The 25,718-nt window shown below is 41.3% G+C and overlaps 3 protein-coding genes across 4 annotated transcripts in view; 1 reads left to right on the top strand and 2 right to left on the bottom strand.

Moving 5' to 3' along the window:
* npr1b (natriuretic peptide receptor 1b) overlaps window positions 1–10,301 on the bottom strand; it is a 75,395-nt gene extending 65,094 nt beyond the window's left edge. For both annotated transcript variants that reach the window (XR_008828288.1, XM_056381376.1), the window contains exons 1-2: window positions 9,584–10,301; window positions 7,136–7,951 (exon numbers count right to left, since the gene is read on the bottom strand). Coding sequence is in view for 1 of the 2 variants with exons in the window: in XM_056381376.1 (XP_056237351.1) it covers window positions 7,136–7,895 (760 nt within the window). In the remaining variant the exon portion in view is untranslated. The remainder of the gene's footprint in view (window positions 1–7,135; window positions 7,952–9,583) is intronic.
* Window positions 10,302–19,558: 9,257 nt separating this feature from the next.
* On the top strand, window positions 19,559–20,612 carry LOC130172456 (complement C1q tumor necrosis factor-related protein 3-like). Its single transcript, XM_056381201.1, has 3 exons — window positions 19,559–19,856; window positions 20,049–20,177; window positions 20,272–20,612. Exons 1-3 carry the CDS (start codon window positions 19,613–19,615, stop codon window positions 20,556–20,558), a joined length of 660 nt encoding a protein of 219 aa, XP_056237176.1. The 5' UTR covers window positions 19,559–19,612; the 3' UTR covers window positions 20,559–20,612.
* Window positions 20,613–22,911: 2,299 nt separating this feature from the next.
* The window catches only part of creb3l4 (cAMP responsive element binding protein 3-like 4), an 8,423-nt gene continuing 5,616 nt past the window's right edge, over window positions 22,912–25,718 (bottom strand). Inside the window, exons 9-10 of the mRNA XM_056381472.1 lie at window positions 25,574–25,667; window positions 22,912–25,319 (exon numbers count right to left, since the gene is read on the bottom strand). Coding sequence (XP_056237447.1) covers window positions 24,973–25,319; window positions 25,574–25,667 — 441 coding nt within the window. The 3' untranslated portion in view covers window positions 22,912–24,972. The remainder of the gene's footprint in view (window positions 25,320–25,573; window positions 25,668–25,718) is intronic.

Raw genomic sequence — 25,718 nt, 5'->3', positions numbered from 1 at the left:
TTACCGCGGCGTCACTTCCTGTCCACACGTCTCAGCCGTTTTAACGCCTATTGATCAGCGGTTCCTGACCTTTTCCAACTCATGAAAATCTAAAAAATGTTGGCAGCCCACATCCAACATTTTTATAATTATAACAATAATAATAATAACTTCATTTGTATTGCACTGTTCAAAACAGAGTTTCAAAACAGTGTTGTACAAACATAAAAACAAAGCAAAGCAATAAAAGACACAGAACAGAAAGACAAGTACAACAAGGAGAATAATAAAAACTTATTATGGAACAATAAAATCAATCAAACAAAAAAAAAAAAACAATAATAATAATTAAACCAAAAATAAAAAACAGCATTGAAATGCAGAATTAAAAGCTGCTTTATACAAAGATGTTGTAGTGTTTTAACCTGTGCTTCACGGCCCACCAGTGAGCCCCCACCCACAGGCTGGGAACCACTGCTATAGATTACACATCTGGCACTTATGTATAATTCATAGAAGCATGTAACATACATACATGTAACTCTTGTTTTGATGTTTATACCAGCTTGTGTCTCAGTCCCAGAGGCTGAAGCTTCAGATGGTCCATAGATCAGCAGGACGTGACTGAGCAGGTCGGGAGGATGTGAAGTCGTTTTAATGAACGTTATAGAATCAATATAGAACCAGGATCAATAGATAATGTCAGAAAGTGACTGTTTGCATTATTACTACCTCAAACGTGGTTTTAAAATCGGTTTAAATTCAGTTTCGGAGTTTTGTCCAACAGTTTCTTCACAAGTCACAAAATGTAGAAAAGAAAAGTGAGTTTTTGGCTTCGTTCGTCTCGTATAGATCAGCTCTGACGCTCGGCACTCTCTTCTTAATGTTTGTGAAACAGAGGTTCATTCTGCTCTAAACGAAGGTCGCTGCAGAGCCACAGGATTCGATCCAGGACACAACTGGCAGAGGCACAAAGTAAAATTAGCCCAAGCGTGTTTGGCAGGAAATACCTACGGATCTGATAGGCCGGCCGTAGTTTCCATATAAGGCGGCAGGTTCCTGACCTCAGTGAATTACAGGCGCTGTCAGGAGGTTTTCGTCCCTGTGTGGGAACCGGTGAGAGGGAAGCTCGCTGGGTGGGAGGCCGCTGTGTTTGTTTGTGCTCCGGTTGATTCACCTCCACAGATTGAGGAAGCTCCAGACTGGGAGCTGAATTTATGGCTCTATTACTAAACTGGTTTTATGAGCACAGCTCCCTCCAGGAGAGCAGAGGAAGCAGCGAGACCCTTTTTTATCAATAATAATATGTTCTCATGTCTTCAACAGTCATCAACTATTTTATCTTTTTCTTCCTCAGAGGTTTTTTTTCATTTCAAACATCCTGAAAATATTTTTCCATCTTATTTAAAATGTTTTGTTTTTCAGTTCTTCACAATTATTTGATTTTTATTTTAAATAATTGCTGCCTGTTACTCTTCCCCAAAGTGATGTCATCAAGTTGTGTTTTATCTGTTTAATCAACAGTTTAAAATTATATTCACTTTACTGGCAAATTAGACAACAAGAAAAAGCAGCAAATCATTAAAGGTGAGAAGCTGGAATCACAAATTCAACAATATTCTGCTTTTTAATAATCATAACCTTCTGCTCCATGCCCTCAGTTGGTCACTTTAAGTTTCCCATATTATCTAAATTATATTTGGATTTATCGGAAGAGTAAAATATTTTTGCTTCAATTTAAAATGTGTCTTTTGTTTATTGTCTAAGAACAGGAAGTGGATCCTCTTAAAGCTCCTCCAGTGTAAAGGTCTCTGTCCATGTGTAGTGTGATTATAGATCAGGTCTAGCTTCTATATTAATACTGTGAAAGTATCAAAGCCTCAGTCCACAGAGAAATGCACACAGCCTGTATTCAGAAACTGAGCCTTAAAACCAGCCGTCAGGACTTCTGGAACTTTGTGATGTCACAACAAAGCAGCCACCAAGCCCCGCCCACCTGGACCCACCATCCAAACCTTGCAGGATTTGGTTTCTCTGAGTGTTTTTACCTGAAATCTGCTTTATTTTTATTGGATCAGTCAGAAAACAGTCAGCCAATCAGAAGAGAGGCTCAGAGCCTCCTCTCTTCTGATTGGCTCACCGACCTGTTGTTACTAGAGCTCCAGAGAGAAGCCTGAGAGAGGAGATGTAAAACTACACTGAGATGGTTTTTGGTTGGTTAAATATCTTCTTATACAACAGTTAGTTCCAACCAAGTAATCTGATTGGACGAGTCCATGAGTGCTGATATAGAGTACAGCAGCACTGGGACTTTTAACGACATGTATCACTCACAGCTTCACTTCCTGTTCTATTAAGCGTTAATTAGCATCACATTAACGGCCGTTATCTCTCTTAGATTGTAACAAACTTTGCAGATGAATGTATTTCCAGTTGCCGAGTCGTGAAACACAGAAAATATGAAAGAAAAACGTGTTTGTCTCTCGCAGCTCTGAAGCTCGCTGAGAAGTTACTGAGACTTTCCACAGAGAGCAGAAACGATCAGCTGTTAACCAATCACAATCATACACGCCACCGGAGCCCGTGTCACCACACTCTTATGGAAACACACAAATAAATTTACATACAAAGTCGCACTGTGCAGATCAGGAAAATGTTTATATGTGTTGCTTAGCAACAGTAGAGTGACCAGTCCAGTTGTGGTGTAGCCAATTAAATGATGAAATAAACAAACTATTCACAATCTGTTGTTGCTTATTTAACTAATGATGGATCAAGACTTCAAATAAAACACAGGAAGTATAAATATGTGACCTTTAAACTACAGCATTCAAATAATGTAGAAACAACACGTCCCTCAAAAAGCCGCCGTCACAGATACATTTCATTTGTGATGAATTTACATCAGTAATCGTTCTGAGAGTTGTTTTCCATTCATGATGTAGTTTCTAAATGTGTAGGTGGATGAGGATTAATCGTTAACTCGTCTGTGTCTTGTTGAGTCCTGATTATCTCAGCATGTTGTTTATCCTGATGAATGTTCAGGGTGAGCACAGACTGAAGCTCCTCTGTGGAAATCTGCTGCATCATTCACTGATGCAGACTTTTCCACCGTGTCCTCGGGGCAGAGCCATTTACAGCGCCGAGCTGTTGTCTGGCCTGTGGACGCATCGATTGGGCTCATATTTCTGGCAGCTGCTGCTGCTGCTGCTGCTGCTGCTGCCATGATGCCCCGCAGCAAAGATCAGGAGCTAATGTTCGGGTTAACAAGCACCACTGGGCCGCCTCGCTCACAGGGCGAGCGAGGCACAAATCACAGGGCGAGATGGCAGAGTGACAGACAGGAAGCAGCTCAGAATATCTGCAGCGAAAACAAATAAAAGCTAAAACTGCTTTTATTTATCTGTATTTATGTATGTCCGCCAACCAATCAGCAGTGCCCCCCCACCCCCGGCCTGAGACCTGAACCCTCACACACTTAACTGACAGCACTGACGGCCCTTTGTGACATATGGTGTTACCTTGACGATGCCAAAACAGGTTGTGTACAATTGTGGGTTTGTGACTTCTGGTTCGTTGTTGTTTGCTTCCTGTTTGTAACAGAATCAGATCTGATGAGAGCTGACTTTGAATTTATCATCATAACTACACACTCTCGGAGTCACACACACAGACACACAAACACACACACACAGACAGACACACACACACACACACACACACACACAGACACACACACAGACAGACAGACACACACACACACACACACACACACACACACACACACACAGACACACACACACAGACACACACACACAGACACACACAGACACACACACACACACACACACACACACAGACACACACACACACACACACACAGACACACACACACACACACACACACAGACACACACACACAGACAGACACACACACAGACACACACACACACACACACAGACACACACACAGACACACACACACAGACACACACACACAGACACACACACACACAGACACACACACACACACACACACAGACAGACACACACACAGACACACACACACACACACACACACAGACAGACACACACACACACACACACACACACACCTTTCATGCTCGTCTGTTTACCGTTCTTCTTCTATCTACTTTTGATTCATTTTTGGCGGTTTCTGAGTGTCCCCTGGTAACCATGGCAACCCCATGTTGAACATCACAATGGTATGAACTCTGGGTAATTCCCTCTGGCAAAGTCTGCAGAAATGTAGACCTTTGGAAAGTCCAGAGCCCTCCTGGACCGGGAACCGGGAATGCACCTCAGAGTCTGAGTCCATCTGTCAGGGTCGACCTGTGTCTCAACTGCGGTTTCATTCTAAACCAATTCATGATCCCAAAGTTTCCACTCAACAATAACAAACATGTCAGGTTGAATTTTGACACACACACACGCCATTTATACATCAGTCATACAGTTATAATAGCGTCGCCAGATTGGAAAAACTTTAGGGTGAAAGTCCAGAGATGCAGATGTTGCTGCTACAAAACAGAAACAAGAACATTGGAACAATTTCATCCTTAAAAGACTAAAAACCATTTGAACAGGTCCCTTAGTGGCTGCTGCAGGACTCATGTCAGAATGTTCTCAGGACATTTTCTGATCATGAACGCTTCGTTCTTTAAAAGGAAAATCACCAGAGACACACTGAAGAGCTCCTTTTGAAAATGCAATTCATATTTCCGCTGTGTCCCCGTGTTTGTCCGTGATCAGAATCCCGGCCTGTGATTTCATGCAGGTAACTCGGGGGAATTAACTGTTTATTAGACACAGCCCGGCTGTGATTTGTCATTTTTATGTGAGTTCAGGCTCATTTCCTGCAGCCTGGACTCATGAGAGGAAAAACATGGAAGTGGAACTCATCCTGAATTTTGATGAAGAACCTGCTGCATCCAAACTAACTGTTCTGCTTTTTACGGTTTGTACCTGAAGTAATCGTCTCAGACCGGAGTCGAATTACTGGAAACGGGAGGAGCTGAGAGGAAAAGGATAAAAACTGATTCCGTTTACAGGAAGTAAATTCACACATGTCAATAACAGGCTTAAAAGGGAATCCTTCAATGAACACAGCTGACTGAGCTGTTCAGTAATTACACACATCCCAGAACTGCAGACGTCCAGGAACCAATCAGACAGAAGTGTGTTCTCACCTGGATCCTATTGATTTAAATGGTTAAAGCACTACAGAGGTCTCCGGAGGGAAAGTGGTTTGTGTTTATGTTGTTAAAGGAGACAGATCTATAACTTTAACTGCCATAAAAATATATTTATGATTTCATTTGATATGTTTTCTTTGCACAGATTAATAATATGGTTTATCTTTAAGAGTTTTCCTTTATCTGTATTGGCTCTATGCAGGAGGTAGGAACTATGTTTGCACGGGGACACTTTGAGTTGTAACAGTTTAAAAAAGTTAAAAGAAAGTTTGTTTAAAGTTAAAAAGTGACGAATTGCACGTTTTTAAAATGGTGCATTTATTTACAGGCTTATGTGTTGTGTATGTTCATATTTACGTTTCTGTTTGTAAGAAATTAAACACACATTCACATTACAACAATGTTATTTATGTAATTAGTGTGACGTGGTGGCGTTGGTGATGATGGTGGCGTTGGATGTGCAGAAGATGAATAAATCCATCAGTCATAGTGAATCGAGGTGTTGTCTATTTCCTGGAGGGAGTGACAATAACTTATAATCATCTTTATATGAAGCTGTGAGTTGAGTTCTTTGAAGTCAGCTGTCTCTGTATCATTGGCTCAGTCATGTAGCATCTGTGCAGACACCAGCTGACCAGTAACATCCAATCACATTCATACAAGTACCAACCACAGACTGTAATTAAAGATGGACGTCCCCTCTGTGACGTCACCCACAGGTTTCTGAAGCTCATAGTGAGCTGCACCACCATCGCCATCTTGGCAGTGTCTGACTCCCAGCTAATCCAAATATGGTCGAAGATTAATCAATAATGTAAGTTTGTAGAGCTGAAACTACAAATATTACAGTAATACAAGGCCTCCTCTTCTATTTATTGGACCATTCAAGCATAAATTTTTAAAGAACAAGAGCCCTGATGGAGCGGGACCTGAGGACAGTCACATGGTACGAACTGACCCTGGGATAAAGAGACTTTAGGCAAAATGCAGCCCATCAAAGCAGAGAGAGAACAGCAGCATCGTGCTTCACCACTGAACAGACAGACACAGTCAAACAAAGAAGCAACCATGACATCTTTGTTGTGTCACCTCTCTCTCTCTCTCTCTCTCTCTCTCTCTCGATCTCCATATTTCCCATCAACCTGTGTTACTATCAATCAAGGCTAACAACATCACAACACAATGACACAGACTCACTGTCTCTGTCCATGTGTAGTGTGATTATAGATCAGCTCTAGGTTCTATATTAATACTGTGAAAGTATCAAAGCCTCAGTCCACAGAGAAATGCACACAGCCTGTATTCAGAAACTGAGCCTTAAAACCAGCCGTCAGGACTTCTGGAACTTTGTGATGTCACAACAAAGCAGTCACCAAGCCCCGCCCACCTGGACCCACCATCCAAACTTTTACAGTATTTGGTTTCTCTGAGTGTTTTTACCTGAAATCTGCTTTATTTTTATTGGATCAGTCAGAAAACAGTCAGCCAATCAGAAGAGAGGCTCAGAGCCTCCTCTCTTCTGATTGGCTCACCGACCTGTTGTTACTAGAGCTCCAGAGAGAAGCCTGAGAGAGGAGATGTAAAACTACACTGAGATGGTTTTTGGTTGGTTAAATATCTTCTTATGCAACAGTTAGTTCCGACCAAGTAATCTGATTGGACGAGTCCATGAGTGCTGATATAGAAAACTACACTGAGATGGTTATTATATCTTCTGATGGATCAACACTTCAAATAAAACACAGAAGAAGCTTTAAAATAAGCTGTCTGAACTTCTGTGACTTTTTGATGTCACAAAACACCGGAAAAGAGGAAAATATGGACCTTTAAAGGAAAGTTAATAATGCCATCAGTGTCAAAATGTCTCCTTAGACATATCACCTCAGAGGTCTGCCAGAGCTAACAACAGGAAACCAAGCGGCAGCAGTCAGGTGACTCACCTCGGCCGTCGTTCTGGATGTCGGACAGGATGTGGGAGTAGTTGATGGGCAGCTTGTTCTCCTCGAACACTCTGTCCTCCAGCGTGATGTTGATGCTCTTCAGCTCCGTGTACAGACCTTCCACAGCGAAGTAACACGGCCGATCGTCCACCTTGTTGTCGTTGAACATGAGCATCACGTGTTCCCGCCATCCGAAGTGCTCACAGATCCTCAGGGCGAACTTCCCCAGCTTCTTGTGGGTGGGGCCCGTGTTGGTGATGGACGGGTAGACTCCGCCGTAAAAGGCCACGGCTGGAGCGCCCGCCGTAACCATGGGAACATCCCAGTGGGTGGTGAAGAGACCAACAGGGGAGGAGGTGTAGGAGCAGCCAGGCCCGATGAAAGCCCACGGGTCATAGGCGAGTTTCAGGTCCACCGCCATGAGCGGGGCAATAGACTCTGAGCAGATGCCGTCCTTGTCTTCACTGTTCTTGAAGGCGTAGGTGAGGTGGTGGTCAGGGAGCAGGGTGGGGTCGGCATTGACGGTTTTCACAGCGCGCTCCAGGGCGGGGCCGATGCGAGGCCACGCCCACGGGTAGTCAGTGTTGCTCTGTGGTAAAATGATGGCAAGCGTGATGTTCTGCTGCGCCCGGTGCTCGTGGTGCCCTCGAGTTTGGCGTCTCAGGCTGTGGTGTTGACCCGTTCGCCCGGTGACCGGGTGCAGGTCGAGCAGGACCAGCAGAACCAGCAGGAGGGTGGCGCCCTCCTTCCAGCACGCCATCCTCTGCCCGGCAGGTAGTCCACTTCCACCAGCGCTGAATTATTTATCCCTGTGACCTGCAGACAGACACGAGGGAGACGTCAACAACACATGCAACACAAATGAAGTCCCGTGGTTTCAGCTCAGAGACTGATGCGTGTTTCCTCCTGTAACTAAGATCTAATAAAGCTGCTCCAGTCCGTCACGCTCCAAGTCACAGCAATAATTTTGTCCACGTCAGTCCTGAGTGACCTGGTTAGTTTGAGGCCACGCCGAGTCGTGGGAGAAAAACTCCCCGAAGCTGAAGAATGAGAGGACGGCTTTCCTGCCCACCTCACACAAGCCTGAGAGTCTCACACTGAAAGTAAAGAGCGTTTTCTCAAGTGCAGCCACGACTCACAGACACACCGTCATCCTGTCATGAAAAACAGGAAAGATCTGATATCCACCTAAGAAATGACAGATTTAATGTCACTGAGAGATTCAGCCGTGTTAACTGATGCTGATGATGGTTTTATAATGACTTTTGTTTTTAAAATAATTCATCCAAGTAATAGATCTCATAATTAAAGCTGACAAAAATATATAATAAATATATAGAAATATAATCAACCACTGATTTAGGTTTTCAAGTTATGAACCAAAAAAAATCAGGTAGAAACTATCTGTATATTATATTTTTCTTTATGAATTTAACAATAAAATGGATCAGAATTTTAATCTGCTTTCAGCTGGAGAATCAAGTTATAGTGAAAACTTCATCAGTGTCGTCATGGTTACAAATCATTACAGTTCTCAAAAAGGTGGGAACCAACTCAGAACATTTACTCAATATATTTCACATTTTTCATTTAGATTTCCTGAGAATTGTTTGCAAATATTGTGCGTTTTACTCTGATGGCTATAGCTGATAATTATTTTCCAACACAGCTGCAATAATTAGTTGTTTATTGATTGGTTTGGTTCATTTTGATCAGTTAAGACATATTTTAAGCAAAAAGAAAATGTCAAAAACTACCTGGTTAAAGTTTCTCAAAGGGGAGGATTATCTGCTTTCCTCTGTTTTAACTGAATCTCCTGGACTTTTGATGATGTCAGGACTCTGATGCGACCAAACAAATAATCGATTAATGTGTAAAACTAACATTGATAATGAAAATAATCGTTAGCTGCAGCCCTGCAGTGGTGGCATGTAACTAAGTACATTAACTTACATTTACAAAGCTGAATTATTCCATTGTAACAGAACTGTAACCAACAGTTATGTTCCTTTATCAATACATCTGTACCGTTAATCTAATAATTGATTGATCAGGTGATAATAGTTGACTGATGAATGTAGACTTGTTACCATAGGAACAGCGGTTACTTAATTTAACAAAGGTGCACCTTTGATGCTGAACAATAAAAACTGGTAGATGGAGGAAATTAACACGAACTGGTCGATTGTTTTAGACTGAACTTGGTTTTAATCTGTGTGAACTGAACTTTGAACTTTGAACACTGCTGGTTGGTCTCCGGGTGACTGAGGAAATACTGAGGTGGTCACGTGTGGTCGGGGTGACTGGGGGTCCGGGCTGCTTTACTGTCTCTGTTATGGATTGACATGCTGCTTAAAAGCATCATTTCCCTGCGGAAAGAAACGTCAATTATCCTCTCAAATGTAAATCAATACAACCTATAAAATGATATCACTTTCTGCTCTGTACCTCAGCGGGTGTCGGGTTTCCTCCTCATGCTGTTGGGCAGTTTTTTTGCTGGTTTTTAAACGGGGGGGGTGAGGGTGGGGGGGCTGGTGATAAAAGGGTCCGACTCAACCACCCATTGCCCGCGAGCAGCAGCCCTGTCAGCGGGCTGCTCAGCGCGCGGGGGCCTGTCACTGCGAGTCTGGATGGAGGGATATGTCCGGTAATATGTCCGGTAATATGTCCGGTGATATCAGGAGAATGAATCAGGGAAAATTCTCTCTTGATTTTAAGAAAGAAAGGTGAAGGAAAAGTCGTTTTTTATCGGAGTTTAAAATCGGTTACTGTCGTCGGCAAAAAAGCAAAATATATTTATATATATTCCATGAATCAAAGTCAAGGTGTCGATCATGTCTCAAACTTCACCTGTGCCGCCACATTCCTCTTCATGTGTTTTAAAGTCGTTTTAAAAAACACGTTAAAATCGGATTAATCCACATTATCCACAGTGAATGAGTCGCGTCTAAATCCAGGTCAGATTAAATGTTGAAACGTTCAAATCCGGCAGGTAAAGTCCGGTTAATATAATACAAAGGAGTTTAAGGCTGCCCGCGAGCTCCACAGGTGAATATTCGACTCCGCTTCACTCGCTTCTTTATATCCATCCGCGCAGGTTAATGAAAACGTGAGAACGGTTACACCGTTTGTGTTGTCGGTGGTGGTGTTAGTCCGCTGCTGTAGGACTGAGAGACCCCGGACTGACTGAGAGAGAGAGAGAGAGTGGTGTGTCTGGGTGGAGAGAGGGGGGGGGGGGGGGAGAGAGAGAGAGTGGTGTGTCTGGGTGGAGAGGGGGGGGGGGGGGGGGGGAGAGAGAGAGAGAGAAAGGGAGAGTGGTGTGTCTGGGTGGAGAGAGAGAGGGAGAGAGGGAGAGAGAGGGAGAGTGAGGGAGAGTGAGAGAGAGGGAGAGTGGTGTGTCTGGGTGGAGAGAGAGGGAGAGAGAGAGTGAGAGAGAGAGAGAGGTGTGTCTGGGTGGAGAGGGAGAGAGAGAGAGAGAGAGAGTGAGGGAGAGTGAGAGAGAGGGAGAGGGAGAGAGAGGGAGAGTGGGAGAGAGAGAGGGAGAGTGAGAGAGAGAGGGAGAGTGAGAGAGGGGTGTGTCTGGGTGGAGAGAGAGAGGGAGAGAGAGAGTGAGAGAGAGAGAGAGAGGGAGGGGGGGTAGGAGGGAAGGAAGGAAGGAAGGAAAGTGAGAGGGGAGAGGAGAGAGGGAAAAGAGGGGGAATGAGAAGGCGGGAAACAATTAAGGGAGGGGTAGAGGAAAAGGAGTTGTTTTGTTTATTTATATTTACTTTAGAGAGATAGATCTATAGATAGGAAGATTTTTGGTTTTAAGAACCATAAACCATCTCAGTGTAGTTTTACATCTCCTCTCTCAGGCTCTCTGCAGCTCTAGTAACAACAGGTCTGTGAGCCAATCAGAAGAGAGGAGGCTCTGAGCCTCTCTTCTGATTGGCTGACTGTTTTCTGAGTGATCCAATAAAAATAAAGCAGACTTCCGGTTAAAAACACTCAGAGAAACCAAATCCTGTAAAGGTTTGGATGATGGGTCCAGGTGGGCGGGGCTTGGTGACTGCTTTGTTGTGACATCACAAAGTTCCAGAAGTCCTGACGGCTGGTTTTAAGGCTCAGTTTCTGAATACAGGCTGTGTGCATTTCTCTGTGGACTGAGGCTTTGATACTTTCACAGTATTAATATAGAAGCTAGACCTGATCTATAATCACACTACACATGGACACAGACCTTTAGACTGGAGGAGCTTTAAAGGGTAAACAGCAATTCATATAGGTCTTTATAAACTAAATAAATGTGGAACTGCTGCTTTACTTTCTATTAGTTATTATTCATTATTCCTCATTGCTCCTGATAACAGATTATTGTAGAGTTTGATCAGAGTTGAAAAGTATAACACCGCATGATGACCCTGTTTTATATCCTGGATGATGTAAATAAAACCCAATTTTTAACAATAACTTAGACAAACTTCTGTGATTTCCTCCTCATATTTACAAAAACATCAGTCGTCAAATGGACAAGATGTGTCAGTTTGTTTGGTGTGGATTATACACATTCAGATCTTACTCTGATCTCTGCAGCTGTGTTTGAACGAGTCTGTAGCTGAAATGCTGAGTCCTGCTCGGTCCCCCTGCCCCCATTATGTTTTCCTACCATTACATTTTATAGCTGTGTTATCTTCCATCAGTGCAGTCTGAGGATTATCTTGTTCCTATCACGGCTGTTCCCTTTACAAGCACTTCACAGATCAATAAAAACAAATGCCAGCACACAATTTTAAAAAGAAAGGACAACAGGAAGGACAGAGCTGCCTCTGCACACACCAGCTGGATTTAATACAGACTGGATTTTATGGCTTGAATCAGGACAGACGTCTTATAACAGTCACCTTGTCTGGACGGGTACGCCAATGTCAATAATCTACACTTTCTCGCCAAAACGTAGACAAAGAGACTGATGCCACTTTCCCATCATTCAGTAAATATGAAGCTACAGCCACCTAAAGGACCTATAGACTCTTTTCAGTGACTACTAGATACAGAACCCCTAGAACCTCCCCAATAACCACTAGAATCACCTAGAGTAGCAAAGAAAAACCCAAAAGCCTCCTCAAAGACTAGTGCAATCACTATGAACCTCCAGAACATCCCTTATGTACCCCCTTTAAGGACCCCTAAAACTACCTGAATGAGTAGATGACTTGATTACCTGGACTCAACAATGACCAGAACCTCAAAGAGGATCACTAGAGCCCCCATCAGGAGCCCTGGAACCTCTTTAAGGACCACTAGAACCATATTAAGTACCCCTACAACTTCCTCAGTGACCATTAGAGCCCCCTAAACTAGAACAACCTAAAGAACCTCTATAACCTCTTCAATGATAAGGCACCTAAGGTAAAGCCTCTTTGGAACCACCTAAAATATCACTAGAACCATTTATAAGTCCCCTGAATCCTTCTCAGTTACCACTAGAACCTCCTAAAGGAACACCAGAGTGACCAGGGGAACCTTTAGAACTTCCTAGACAATCCCTTGTGCCAAGGTCCGCTAAAACCTCCTCAGTGACAACAGAAATCATGAACAATACCCTTAAATTACCTCTAGAACCTGTTCAGGTGACCCCAGGACCCACCTTAAGGACCACCACAAGAACACATGAAACACCTGCAGAGTCTCCTTAATGACAATTTAAACATCCTAAAGGAATATTAGAACCACCTCAATGACCACTGACCTAGAGCTTAAACAATAGGAAATAAGAATCCCAATGCGGATACGTGTGGAGACAGAAAAGGTTAAACTAGGTAAACAAGAACAGTGACAGAGGCAGGAAGGAGCAGCTGAAACACACAGGCAAAGCAGGAACTTTAACAATCCTGGGCTTAATGAGGGAATGAGGTACAGGTGTGCAGTGAGGTACAGGTGTGCAGTGAGGTACAGGTGTGCAGTGAGGTGCAGGGCAGGTGACTCTGAGGACATCTGGTGGACAAGTGGGGAACTGCACGTTCTGGAAATTTGGAGAGGAGGAGCTGGAAAGTTCTATATTTTTGTTATCAACAATTTGTTGTCCAAAAAATATTAAAACCGAAACCACTGCTGTGTTTTAATGTGTCTCTGAACAGTGTCTGACTCCCCTCCTCTGTCTGTGGCTCTCGGCTCTGATCCCATTGGTTCCTACTGGAGATGTAAATCTTTAAAAACACATCAGAAATATATAGTTTCATGTTTAATAAAGACTAAAACAGCGGTTCACTGAAGTTGTTAGGAAACAAACAGGAGGAAAATGTACATTTGTAGAGGACTACTTTCAGTGGCGGACTAACCCACGTTTGGAGTATTTGAAGGAAACATTATGTCCAGATTATATTTTCTGTTAAAATAATGAAGAAGTGCTGTTTTATGTCAAAAACACTGATACAGAATCTATCAGTGAATTGTTGTTGCACTACGATATATTCTTACAGTGACTCCAGCGTTATTGAACTGATTTTCTGGTTCTGTTTAGACTCTGACGGACTTGTTAAAAGCCCAGGGAAAGTCCTGGTCTGGTTTAATACAGCTGACGTTCACAGTGACTCCAGACACAACCTGTTTATTTACGTTACAGTTAAATATCATCTTTCCCTTGCTTTGGATTTTATCCAAATCCAGCAGAAACAGATGTAAATTAGCATTCATGCTACCATCCAACATGTTTACATTGTGTATTTTGTACTTGTACTGTACTTGTTCCTATTAAATAAACAAATAAATAAATAACCACGCTGCCTCCTCTGTGTTTGCCTTTTGCCTCTCCTCCTCATTGGAGCATTTAGCCGCAGTGACAGTGTTTGGTTGGAGGAAGGATCTGGTCGGCGTGGAGATGCTGAGTGGAGCCATTAACTAAGAGTTTCCTCCATATAAACCCTCCACCGCTGCTTGTCTGCTGCTTCCCATCAGCGCTGACACCTGCTCTTCACTGAAGTGTGCTCCACCGAAACCAAACCTCCTCTTACCCGTTACCCATGATCCTTTACTTGTTTGTTATGTTGTTCGCCGGGTGATTATTATCATTCATTATTCAATAAGGGGCCTGAAAACACTTTTATAAAGACAGAACGAGAAACACATTTTATACATCACATATATCATATACCAGAATGATATTAGAGACTGAAGCCATGTTAGCATTTTAGCTAGCAGGGGTGTGAAATATATAAAAACTGTTGCTATCCATTAGATAGACAGAATGATAGATAGATAGATATAATGATAGATAGATAGATAGATAGATAGATAGATAGATAGATAGATAGATAGATAGATAGATAGATAGATAGATAGATAGATAGAGGTAGTTGGCTGCTCACCACACATGTAGTAAATATAAAAAGACTAAGAGCTAAGCTGATAAAAGAACAAGAACCGTAAATACAATAAGAGCTGTGATCTTCTCAGAGGGAGCAGTGAGTCCTAGTGACGAGAGCAGCTGTGATATAACATAAAGAGTCAGTCCATCTCTGGACATGTGGATTAACATGTGAACAAGTGGAAAGAAGATGTAAGATGAACCAAGCGTCACAGTGGAAATGTGGCCAGTAAAATTATATCTTATGTTTTGTGAAACGTTGCAAATGTTTTATGCAGAACGACAAACTACATGTTGAAATCTACTGACGGGTAAATATCAAGCTCTTGGACGTTTTCAGTTTTAATCCAGAGGTCCAGAGAACAACATGTCCTCCGAATGAAACCACTAAACACGTCGTTCGTCCGTGTTCTTTAGAGCGACTCCCTCCATCCCCCCGGACCTCCATCCTCCCTCCTCCCTCCTTCCTCCTGCTTCGCACCGAACGCACACGATGTTTTGTAACCTGTGAAAACTCCCAGCTTCACCTCAGAGCGCAGAAACGTTCGATTATCTGGACTGAGCGGTAACCGTGGTAACGCATCAGCAGTGTGAGGGTTTGATCCGTTGTGCTGATTTTCATGTGAACGTGTAAATGTTGTGCAACGGCCGTGCAGACAGTCGTCCTCTGCAGGGAGGTCAGAGGTCAGAGGTCAGAGGTCAGAGGTCAGGGCGGAGCTTCAGTGTGTTTTGCACAGTGTGTCACTGCAGTCAAGCTTTTTCAAATGATTAGTCACTTCAGTCATTTTAAGATGTTTAAGACATTTCTCAGCTCAGTTGTGAGGAGTTTTAAATCAGTCTACTTTATTTATTGTTTTTATATCATCAATGAAAATAAACAATATAATGATAAAAAAAAATTTGGAGGCAATTTGACTAAATCTGATTCATCGTTTAAGTTTCACATAACAAGAAATTCATGAGTTTGAGATTTTTTAATAAACTTTTAATTAACTTAAAATAATAATACATTTGTAATCACTTGCACATGCAAATTTATAACTTTTGTGAAACATATTTTTTACAAATAATAAAGTTTCACATGTTGAATTTAATTACATACTGTATATTTAGAAAAATAATAATATATCCGCACATTTCATATATCTTCATATGTGATAATTTCATGATATAAACACATGATTTTCAGACATTGCATATGAAAACATAAATTCCACATTTTACATTTTACATTTGATAAATAACATGTTTTATAACAAGTCAAACACATGTAATAAAACCATCGACAGGCACATGAGGCTTTTGGACATTTTACCTTTGAAAACAGGAATTTTACATGTGTCTTATATCTGTGTCTCACTGGATGTTTGTTGATGATAAAAATACCTTGAACATGAATGTTTAAGGAGGAAACACTGTCAGGACGACTCGCTGGTGTTGGGACATGATGTGTCACCCGAGGAATCTCCACGGTAGTAAAGCGGTGATGTCGAGGCGGAAGCAAAACATCTATAATAGATTTATCTCCAGACAGTTGGAGCTTCAAGCTGCTGGAAACAGGGTGGAAAGGTTGTTTTTTCCTGCTTGTTTCAACTGGAAAACTGTTTCTTTCTAAACATATATATTTGACAGAATCAGCATCCACTCCTTTAAAATCCTATGAATATATACATTTACATCAGATCTGGTGTAAATCTATTACATACCTGAAAACTGAACAAGAGTCCCTCAAGAAATCATTTCAACATTTCATATTTCATCATATTTCACAACAAAATCTCAACCTTAATTTCACCTTTTTAAAGGGTTTATTCTTCGAGGGGTCTTTTTAAATGAAAAGACTTCTGGCTCCCATATAAACCTCCAAGGATTAATCAAATGATTTTAAAGGGTCGTGTCTGAGTAGAAATGAGTAAATGAACAAACAGCTGTAGCAGACGGCTGAAGGAAGGACACGTGCTCAGAAGTTGAAGTGTCTCTTTAACGGTGTCCTGACAGCGATCACCGTCACTGCTGATCTGCTCTCGTCCAAAAGGCCTCACACCTTCCACCTGTGAAATACCAGCTCCTAAATGCCACAGAGACGTGAGCGTCTGTCTGTGACTCAGCTGCCATGGCGACACGACAGTAACCTCCCGCTGCATGGCGCTGAAACATCCTCATCAGCTGACGGCAGTGATTACCTTTCAGATTACACCCAGGCAGAGAACAAGCTCATCTATTGATCTAAGTTTGTTTTATTTTTCATTTTTTCAAAGTCTTTGTGATCTCTGGTTTTCATAACGTAGATATGAATAAACTTTAATATCAGGCGATATAATTTCATTTAATAGAAACGCATCTATAGCTGGAGACGCTGCACAAAAGTTTTGGGCGGATGAATACTGTGGTTTGTCAAGAAATAGTTCCAGCACATAACTGTGGTTTTTACTTGTGTTTGTTTTGTCTTGAAACGAGATGCAGCAGGAGGATCAGTGTGGCAACTGTTTCCACCCGCTCCCAGTCTTTAAGCTAAGCTAGGCTAACCACGTCCTGACTCCAGCTCTGCAGTGGACACATAGACATTGGATTTATATCAATCTGCATTTTCAAAATGTGGAACTATTACTTGAAGGTTTGGGTTGTTGTTGAGGACACACAGTCTTCCTGTTTGTATCATGTCAGACATTTAGTTCAGAGCGGACGTCCTGCTCTTTTTAAATCACCTATTATTAAACTGGACTAATAAAGCCTTAATGAATCATCCATCTCTCCCTCCATCTTTGTATCACCCTCCGTGTGGACATGTTGACACCATCAGCTCATCTGTGTGTGTAGTATCCATGTATCTTCCATCCATCTTTAATCAGGTGTATCACTGTGTGTTTGCTGTATTTTGCTCCTCTGTGTATCGCTGCCATTTCAACAGGAAGTGGACGTGGCCCCCTTCAGCTTCTTCTTCTCAATTATTCAACACAAAAAGATCTAAATATTCAAAAAGCTGTGGGTTTGCTCTCCATGCAGAGGAACAGGCTGCAGGTCACTCTCATTAACTGAGTTTCAGAGTCTCGCCACGACTGAATCAAAAAGTCCACCGGGAGCTGGGGGAGTTTTTTGGGACTTTATCACAGATAACTCTGGTGACAAAATGTGTTAATGTCATGATCTACTGGTGGATCCGTTTACCTGTTCAACAACATTCACTAAGAGACAAGCAGCAGTTTAAATGTTTAGATAGGAGTCGGTCTCTTCAGCACCTCCACACAGGATGAAGCTGATTCAGATTCAGAACAGAGAGTTTACAGCTTCTCAGCTCCTGATCAACAACCAACAAACACACATGCAGCAAATACTCTTGCATCCTTGTGTTGTGAGCAGCACATGTTTTCAAATGGATGAAGATGTTTTCTGAATTTGTTTGTGTTCTGACTATTTGCATGTGTTTTCTTAACTTGCTTCCACATAAAGTGTAAATATCCCTCTGCAGGAAAGAGCTTTTTGTCTTTAAGGATTATGTTGCTAATGAAAAACATGGTTGTATAATAAGTGTTAACGCCAGCGACAGCAGCAGAGACAGGAAGAATAAGGGGGGAGGGTGAGAAATCAAACAGCTGTAATTATAATAAGGAGGAGAGCGGCACCGCTGACTCCATTAACACCCCGAGCTTATTAACACCAACCACAGTGGACTCACAGAAAACACACAAACACACAAACACACAAACACACGTCAGCAGCTAAATGTCACAGAAACCAGCAGCAGCTGCAGGTTCATGTCTTTAACCTGTTTCTACACAATCGCACTTCAGATGCAGCTTCCACGGTGGCGCCCACACAGCTGCAGGTCAGCTGACTGATGTTAGCTCGCTGGTGACGCCCTTTCATTTCCAGGGTTAGCTTGTCATATAAAATGCCACGTATGAGCTAATGTGAGCATTTAGCAAACACTGGTGGTGATGAGCAGCGAGACAATGGAGGGTTAGCTGTTTGTAGAGAAACGTTTTGACATCAATATAGTTTATTATTTCATGTTAATAGTCTTTGTGTGTCTGTGGTGGTTAAATTAGTGTGTTATCTTTTTGATTTTAGTTTTTATAATAGACACCATTTTTGTTTTCACTCAGGAACTCAGAAGTTTTACCTGTTGGATAATTCAACAATATTCAAATCCATGAATACTGAAGGCCAAATATCTGTATCAGCAATGGTGGAAAGTAATGAAGTACAATTTTGAGGTACTTGTAATTTACTTTTTTCCATGTTATGCTACTCTATACCGAAATCTCAAAAAACCCTTATGACAAACTAAATAAAACAAGTCATGTTGGTTTGTTTTTCTTCCAGGACAACATGAGTCATAAACAGACGCCACTGATTAGATTTAAAACCTTCATTTAATTAGTGTAAATGTTGATTCACAGGACCAGACCACGACAACAGAGACAAAGCTGCATCCTCCTTCCTTTTATTCTCATGTTTATTGTTTAAAATGCAGCAAATCGCAGTATATTGTTCTCACATTAAGGGAAACAACAATTCTGAGTCATGTATTGATCCACATAAACAAAGTGTCATCATTTTAGGATTTTGGCTCTTTATCTGTTTGATGTCGACATCTGTATAATCACTGAAAGCTGTGTAGTTTTAGGAAAGTCCGACATTACAGTTGTGTTTTTAAAAATTAACTCTCTACCACTGCTGCCTTCAAGTGCCATCAGAAATATCTGACTATGAGAGGAAAGATTTATTCTTAATTATTAAAAGACATTCATTCATAATTTATTTGTAATTTATTTAAAATTGAATCAATAATGATTGAAGATGGTTGGTGTTTTGTTTTATTTGAGTTTTTATGTTACTTGCTAAAATACTTTTAATACATTTTTTTGTCTCTTTGTTCAGTAATTTAACTGCCAGTAAAACAACGCAAACCATCAAAGTGTTCTGTGTCTCTGCAGCAGTCTCTGGCTTTGTCAGTGTTTCTGCGGAAAAAATATTTAAATGTCCAACAAATGGCTCTGATAACAACTAAAAGTTTGGAGTTTACCAGCAGCACATGAATGCAGCATGTGACCTTTGTGTTGTGACACAGCCTGTCCTCTGTTAAAGCGCGGAGCGTCTCACGCAGACACTCAGAAACCTTTGTGACTTTCAGGATGAGGTTAGAGTCTCTTCTCCTGCTGCTGTGTCTGTCCCACACGGCAGCAGCTGGCGGAGAGGCGGTGCAGGTGGACGAACAGCTGACCGTCCAGCCTGACGTCTGGGCAGAGGTGAGAGCGCTCAGACACCTGGTGGTGGATCAGAGAGCAGAGCTGAACGTCCTGAAGACCAGACTGACGTCCAGCGAGAGTGAGCTGCAGGAGCTGAGAGGACAGCTGCAGACTCTCAGCACAAACACAGGTAGATCAATGGGTTGTCATCAGCTGATTGACTGACTGATGGCAGTGTATTGATTTATGGTATTATGTTTCTCTTTTAAAGGAATAATGTGAATTTGTCTCCATTAATCAGCTGCTGACATGTCTAGTGTCAGGCGTTAGCAACATCTGATGTGGTGAAAACATTTACATATTTTGTTTTCCGTTTTCTCAGAGAGGTCAAAGGTGGCGTTCAGCGCCGCTCTGACTGATTCAGGGCTGCTGGGACCCTTCAACACCGACACCACCATCGTCTACTCCAATGTCTTCACCAACATTGGCAAGGCCTACAACCCTATCACAGGTACCAACAGAACCACTGCGAAATCTATATTTCTATGTTCTTGTACTTTCACATCAAAATGAAAAATAATAAATCACAATCAACTTTTCCTCAGGTATCTTCACAGCCCCAGTCAAAGGAGTCTACTACTTCAGATTCACCGGTATGGACTACCGCTCCGCCGTGCACATGGGTGCAGCTTTATATAAAAACAATCAGAGAATCATGCTGACCTATGAAATCAATGTTAATAATGGATATTTTGAACACATGTCAAATGGAGTGACTTTGGAGCTGGAGAAGGGCGACGTCGTCTTCCTGCGTCTGCCCGCAAACAAAGGACTTTACGACAACAACGAGAGCCACAACACTTTCAGCGGCTTCCTGCTTTTCACTTTGTAATCAACCATTAATGACACGTCGTGTGAGAATATTAAACAATCTGGCTCATTTCAAGGCTTTGTGATTTATTCATGATCCACAGATGATTAATCCAGATTACTTTTCATTTAGGACCATTTTCACTTTTATCCCAGCATCTACTACATGAGTTTCCCCTAGGGGATAAAGTATCTATCTATCTATCTATCTATCTATCTATCTATCTATCTATCTATCTACCTATCTATCTATCTATCTATCTATCTATCTATCTATCTATCTATCTATCTATCTATCTATCTATCTATCTATCTATCTATCTATCTATCTATCTATCTATCTACCTATCTATCTATCTATCTATCTATCTATCTATCTATCTATCTATCTATCTATCTGATCAACTCAAAATGTTGTTCTGATGTTCTTGAATCTCTGATGATGTTTCTTCAAGGATCCTCTGACTTTACCATATTTTCTGTTATCACGATATTCATGATTGGACATTATGTAAGATAATATGTTAATGTCACATAGTATGCTAACACTAATGTTCACATTTAGCATTCATGTCATCGATCAACTCAGGATGGCTGTGGACTGTGTTGGTCACGTTCTTTGGTACAATGAAACCTCAGATAACTTAAGTTACAGTTTAGTGAACTAATGTTTGGTAGTTTTCATCTTAAGCCTAAAGTTACAGCTTACCTCAATAATGTTAGCTTAAGTTTCAGACCCAAGCCTAATGTTAGCTAGCTGATAGCACACACAGTGTTAGCTTGTCATTTCATTGCCAATATATAAAGTCATATATGATCTAATGTTGCAAACACTGGTGCTCAGTCACAATGGAGGATAAGTTGTTGTAAAGACACGTGTTGACATCAATATAAAGTTTATTATTTTATTTGGTGTGGTGGTTCAGTCTTTTACCTTTAACAGTTTTTATAATAGATACACTGTAAAAACATAATCCTAATTTTTTGGAAAATAACTAAGTTTTCTAACAGTAATTTTCTGTTTTTTAGAATTGTGTACAAAAGTCTAAAATGACAGCATTATGCCAATAATAATGAATTACATTTATTTCCCATTTTTGTAAAGAAAAATTACTGTATTATTTCTACAGTATTTTTTCTGCTTTCTTAAATTACAAACAAATCTATTTAATGGACAGTAATTATCTGTAATTAAAAATGTAGCTTGTTATTATAAAGGTGAATGTCCATACGAACAATTTAAAGACTTTCTCTGTAATTTAAGGTAAATCTTATTAGTAAGCTAGCTGCTTATCAATAACCATTATAAATTATTTTTTACAGTTATAATTATTGTTTTTACCATTATTGTCATTATTATTATATTCGATCAAACAAAATGTCACTTTAAATAAACGTTGTCACTTGTCTTTCGTGCTTCATGGTTAAAATGTCTGTGTCACCTTCTGTTTGTACGTTTGTCACCAATAAAGATAAAATAAATGCTAATGCTAGCGATCCCCCCACTTGTTATTTTGCATTCTTATGAAATCCTAAAATTCAATCAATGAACAATGCCAGCAAGCTAGCTGCTAATGCTAGCAAGCAGAATCCACCTCGGGCCAGAACCAGACCATGAACATGACTCCACGTCGTACATACAGTCTCACATTAGGTTCAAAATGACTGAGCTTGTAAAGAGACCTTAACAAATAATTCCAATATTTGTAGTTGTAAATCAACATTTGTCAACCTGTAAAATAAATCTGCGTGACAAATTCAAGTTTGCGTATGTGAAACAATTGCACTTGTGTCAAAGAGATTTGTATTTGTTGAAAGTCTGAATCAAAACTCCACAAAGTGGAAATCTGTGTACAGAGATAAAGAGCAGGAAACTGTAACACTCAGTGTCAAAGTACAAAGTTTGATCCTCGTCACTTCAGTGTCACTGTGGGAACTTTTGACCAGAGTTTTACAGTTTTCTTCTCTGTATCACGACACAGATGTTGACAAATCCATTTCTTCTTCTACAGAAACTTAAGTGGCGTCCCTTTGTTGATGGTGTTTGATCAGTAAAATAACATTTTTTCTCTGTAGAAATATTAATGAAACTTTCCGTAAATCTATTGTTTTTACACTTTATTTGAATTAGGATATTTTACTGTAATTTTACGGTTTTTGTTTGGCAGCCGCTGCTTCCAGTCATTTGACAGTTTTTTATGATTTTGCACCCGAGCAGTAGAATCAAACCTGTTTTTGTCCTTTTTTTCTCTAGTGGTCAAAATCATTAAAGCAGCTTTAAGAAGAAACATGTTCCTCAAAGTGAAATAATGGCTGAACAGTCGAACAGACCACTGAGTGGCTGCATCGATAGATGAATAAAATCAGACACAATCTCCATTTATTGTTCCCTTTTTAATAAAGTCAACATGAAGAAAAAAGCAGCAGATGAATGACGGCGTCTCACACAAACATGAGAAAGCTGTTAGATATAGAGGTGTTAACCACTGTAGTGTTTTACTGCAGAATAAACCAGGTTCATCTAATCCTCATGATGAAACCCTTGAAACTTGAACCAGTAAAAGAGACAAAAAAGGTTCAAAACAGCTGAAATTAAAGCCCCAGTTTTCCAGCCTGTTAATGGAACCAAATAAATTAATCCAATCCACTTAGTGAAACAGAGAACAACCAATAATTCATTCAGAGGGACCGAAAATAAAATAAAAAACTATTACAAAATCCTCCCAACAATCATCCATATTCAAAATATTCAACCTTATTTACAAAAAGCCAAAGTACAGTTTCACTTTGGTGGCGTTTCCTTCCATAACACACATCTCTCAGTGTTTGGCTCTAAAGGAAAAAGCCCTTAATCAAGGCACCAAATACCAACCTGCCAGAAAGGCCCGAGGTGAACGAAGGGAAACGACCCTCCAGGGATAAAAGACAACACTACTTTGAACTGGATTCACCTTTACGTTCCTGGTTACTGCAGGTTCACGGTGTTGAGTCCGCTACAGGTGAGAAAAGGCCACAAAGGCTGAGAAGCAGAAGTAAGGTCAGAGGTCGGCAGGTAATGAAGCCATGTTGGGTTATGGCAATGAGAAACGCAAACGTGAGTGAAATTACCTTTTAAAATCTGTCTAAAAAAAATTAACTGATTGTCAATGAAACGATAATTAAACCCAACAGAATCTAATTCCATTAATTAAAATTAGTCTTTAAAAAAATTATGAAGTCTGTCTCTAACTACTGTGAAAAACAATCAGTAAAACCACTTTGTTAGTGCGGCACCTAAAAACAAACATATACAGTATATTTAATGAACAATCTATTCAACTAATAAATTTTAAATCATTGATTATTTATGTTATTGTTAATTTAACTGATTAAGTACCAGAATGCAATGGAGGGTTTCTTTACCGACTCATCCAAACAGGTTCCTTAAATGTGGATTTTCCAAAGTAGAACAAACTATTTTAACTTTGCTGTAACTTTATTTTTCAGGGGGCTGGAGGTTTGACTGAGCTCAGGACCAGATCTCTGAAGGGTCACTTCCTGTACCTGCTTCTACAGAACACAGAGTCCTGGACGTAGAGAAGTTCAGGAACCATCTGCTGCAGGAAAGTGCTAGCATGCTAACACAGACCACTGTTAACAGCTCCATGTGGAGGAGGACTCGGCCTCCTGTGTGATAAAGATGCTAATTCAGGCTCCAACAGAGGTTCAAGGTTCAACATCTGTAACTGGTTCTAATGATTGTCGTCATGAAGCTTTGTTGTATAGACACAAGCTCTGAGATGGTTCAGTTCGCCGTCGCAGCAGAAGAAGATCCATATTCCTGTCAGACTCGGACAAGAGTTTGAAATGATTAATGTAAAAGTTGAAGCTTCAGGAGGCTCCAGCTGATCGCCTCCAGATGTCACCAGGAGTTGGTGAGAGCAACGTGAGAACGGCCTCAGGTGCGAGAAGAAGACCCAGACTGAAGAAGTACACACTTCAGGACGTGCAGTTTAAAGGAACAGAACATGTTGTAAGCTAAATATGAAGCTACAGCCAGAAGACAGTTAGCCTAGCTTAGCACAAAGACTGGAAGCCACACAGCCCCTCAAAAACAACTTTACACTTTGGTTTTTGTACAAATGAAACAAATGAGATGTAACATTCTTTATCATTGGGAGGAGTCAGGCCAGCTGTTTCCCCCTGTTTCTTTATGCTAAGCTAAGCTAACTGGCTGTTGCTTCATATTTATCGTACAGACGTGAGTGTGGCATTAATCTTCGCATCTACCGCTCGTGTTTAAAGATCTGTTTTCTGATCAGAAAACCACCACCAACAGATATCAGCTGATACTAATCAGCACTGACCAATCAGAGCGTCCCTCACTGGTCGTGTGTTTACAGCTAACATGTCCTGACAGTCTCCACGAGCACGACACCAAACCTGAAACAGTCCGTCTACATCTCGTCGGCGTGCGCAGGTTTGGCCGGATCGTGGCTTCCTTTTCCGGCCGCTGACCTCAGACCAAGGGCGAGCGGTTCAATCTGCCCGGCAACAACAGATGAGCTGTTCCCTGTTCGGCTCCCCTCCTGGGCCGCGCCGTCAACGGCTGTAATTTCAGGGGTTTCTATTGGTTCTCGTGGGACAGCAGCGCCCTCTGGAGCTCCTGATTGGCTGAGGTCATAGGGCGGCAACGAGGAGTCAGAATGAACCGCCAGAGTCTCAACCTCGTCTGCTGCCAGGTGGGGGTGGGAGGGGGAGGAGGAGGAGGGGGAGGGGTCTGTCAGGATGTTTCTGGAGATAACTGGAAAGATCAGAAAAATAAATTATTAAAAACAAAAATGAATTTAAAAATTAAACAAACAGTTTTATTTCCTAGTTTATTCACTTCCTGATTCATTGGTGCTGGTCTTCACACCGTGACTCGTCTCTAAACTTTCTCCATACGCATCAACTTCTCCAGAAAGGTCATCAAGTTTCCAGATTAGTCTCGAAGAAGAAGCACGATGTTTGATAAAAACCATTTCAACAACAGGAAGTGACATCAAAGGGACCGACCTCCTGTGGGCCTGTAGTCGTCATCTGTAGACGAGCTGCGGCTGAATGGACTGAAACTCGGCATGATGATCAGACCCAGAGAGACCAGGATGATCTACACACACACACACACACACACACACACACACACACACACACACACACA

The sequence above is a fragment of the Seriola aureovittata genome, chromosome 7 (genome assembly GCF_021018895.1).
Source record: "Seriola aureovittata isolate HTS-2021-v1 ecotype China chromosome 7, ASM2101889v1, whole genome shotgun sequence".
Lineage (NCBI taxonomy): Eukaryota > Metazoa > Chordata > Actinopteri > Carangiformes > Carangidae > Seriola > Seriola aureovittata.
This window is presented reverse-complemented; position numbering and strand designations above follow the sequence as displayed.

Bases quoted from the DNA above. Each gene is read 5' to 3' on its own strand.
- LOC130172456 (XM_056381201.1), top strand. From the start codon at position 19,613: ATGAGGTTAGAGTCTCTTCTCCTGCTGCTGTGTCTGTCCCACACGGCA. The intron at 19,857-20,048 runs GTAGATCAATGG...CCGTTTTCTCAG, and splicing joins GACTCTCAGCACAAACACAG to AGAGGTCAAAGGTGGCGTTC. The intron at 20,178-20,271 runs GTACCAACAGAA...ACTTTTCCTCAG, and splicing joins GGCCTACAACCCTATCACAG to GTATCTTCACAGCCCCAGTC.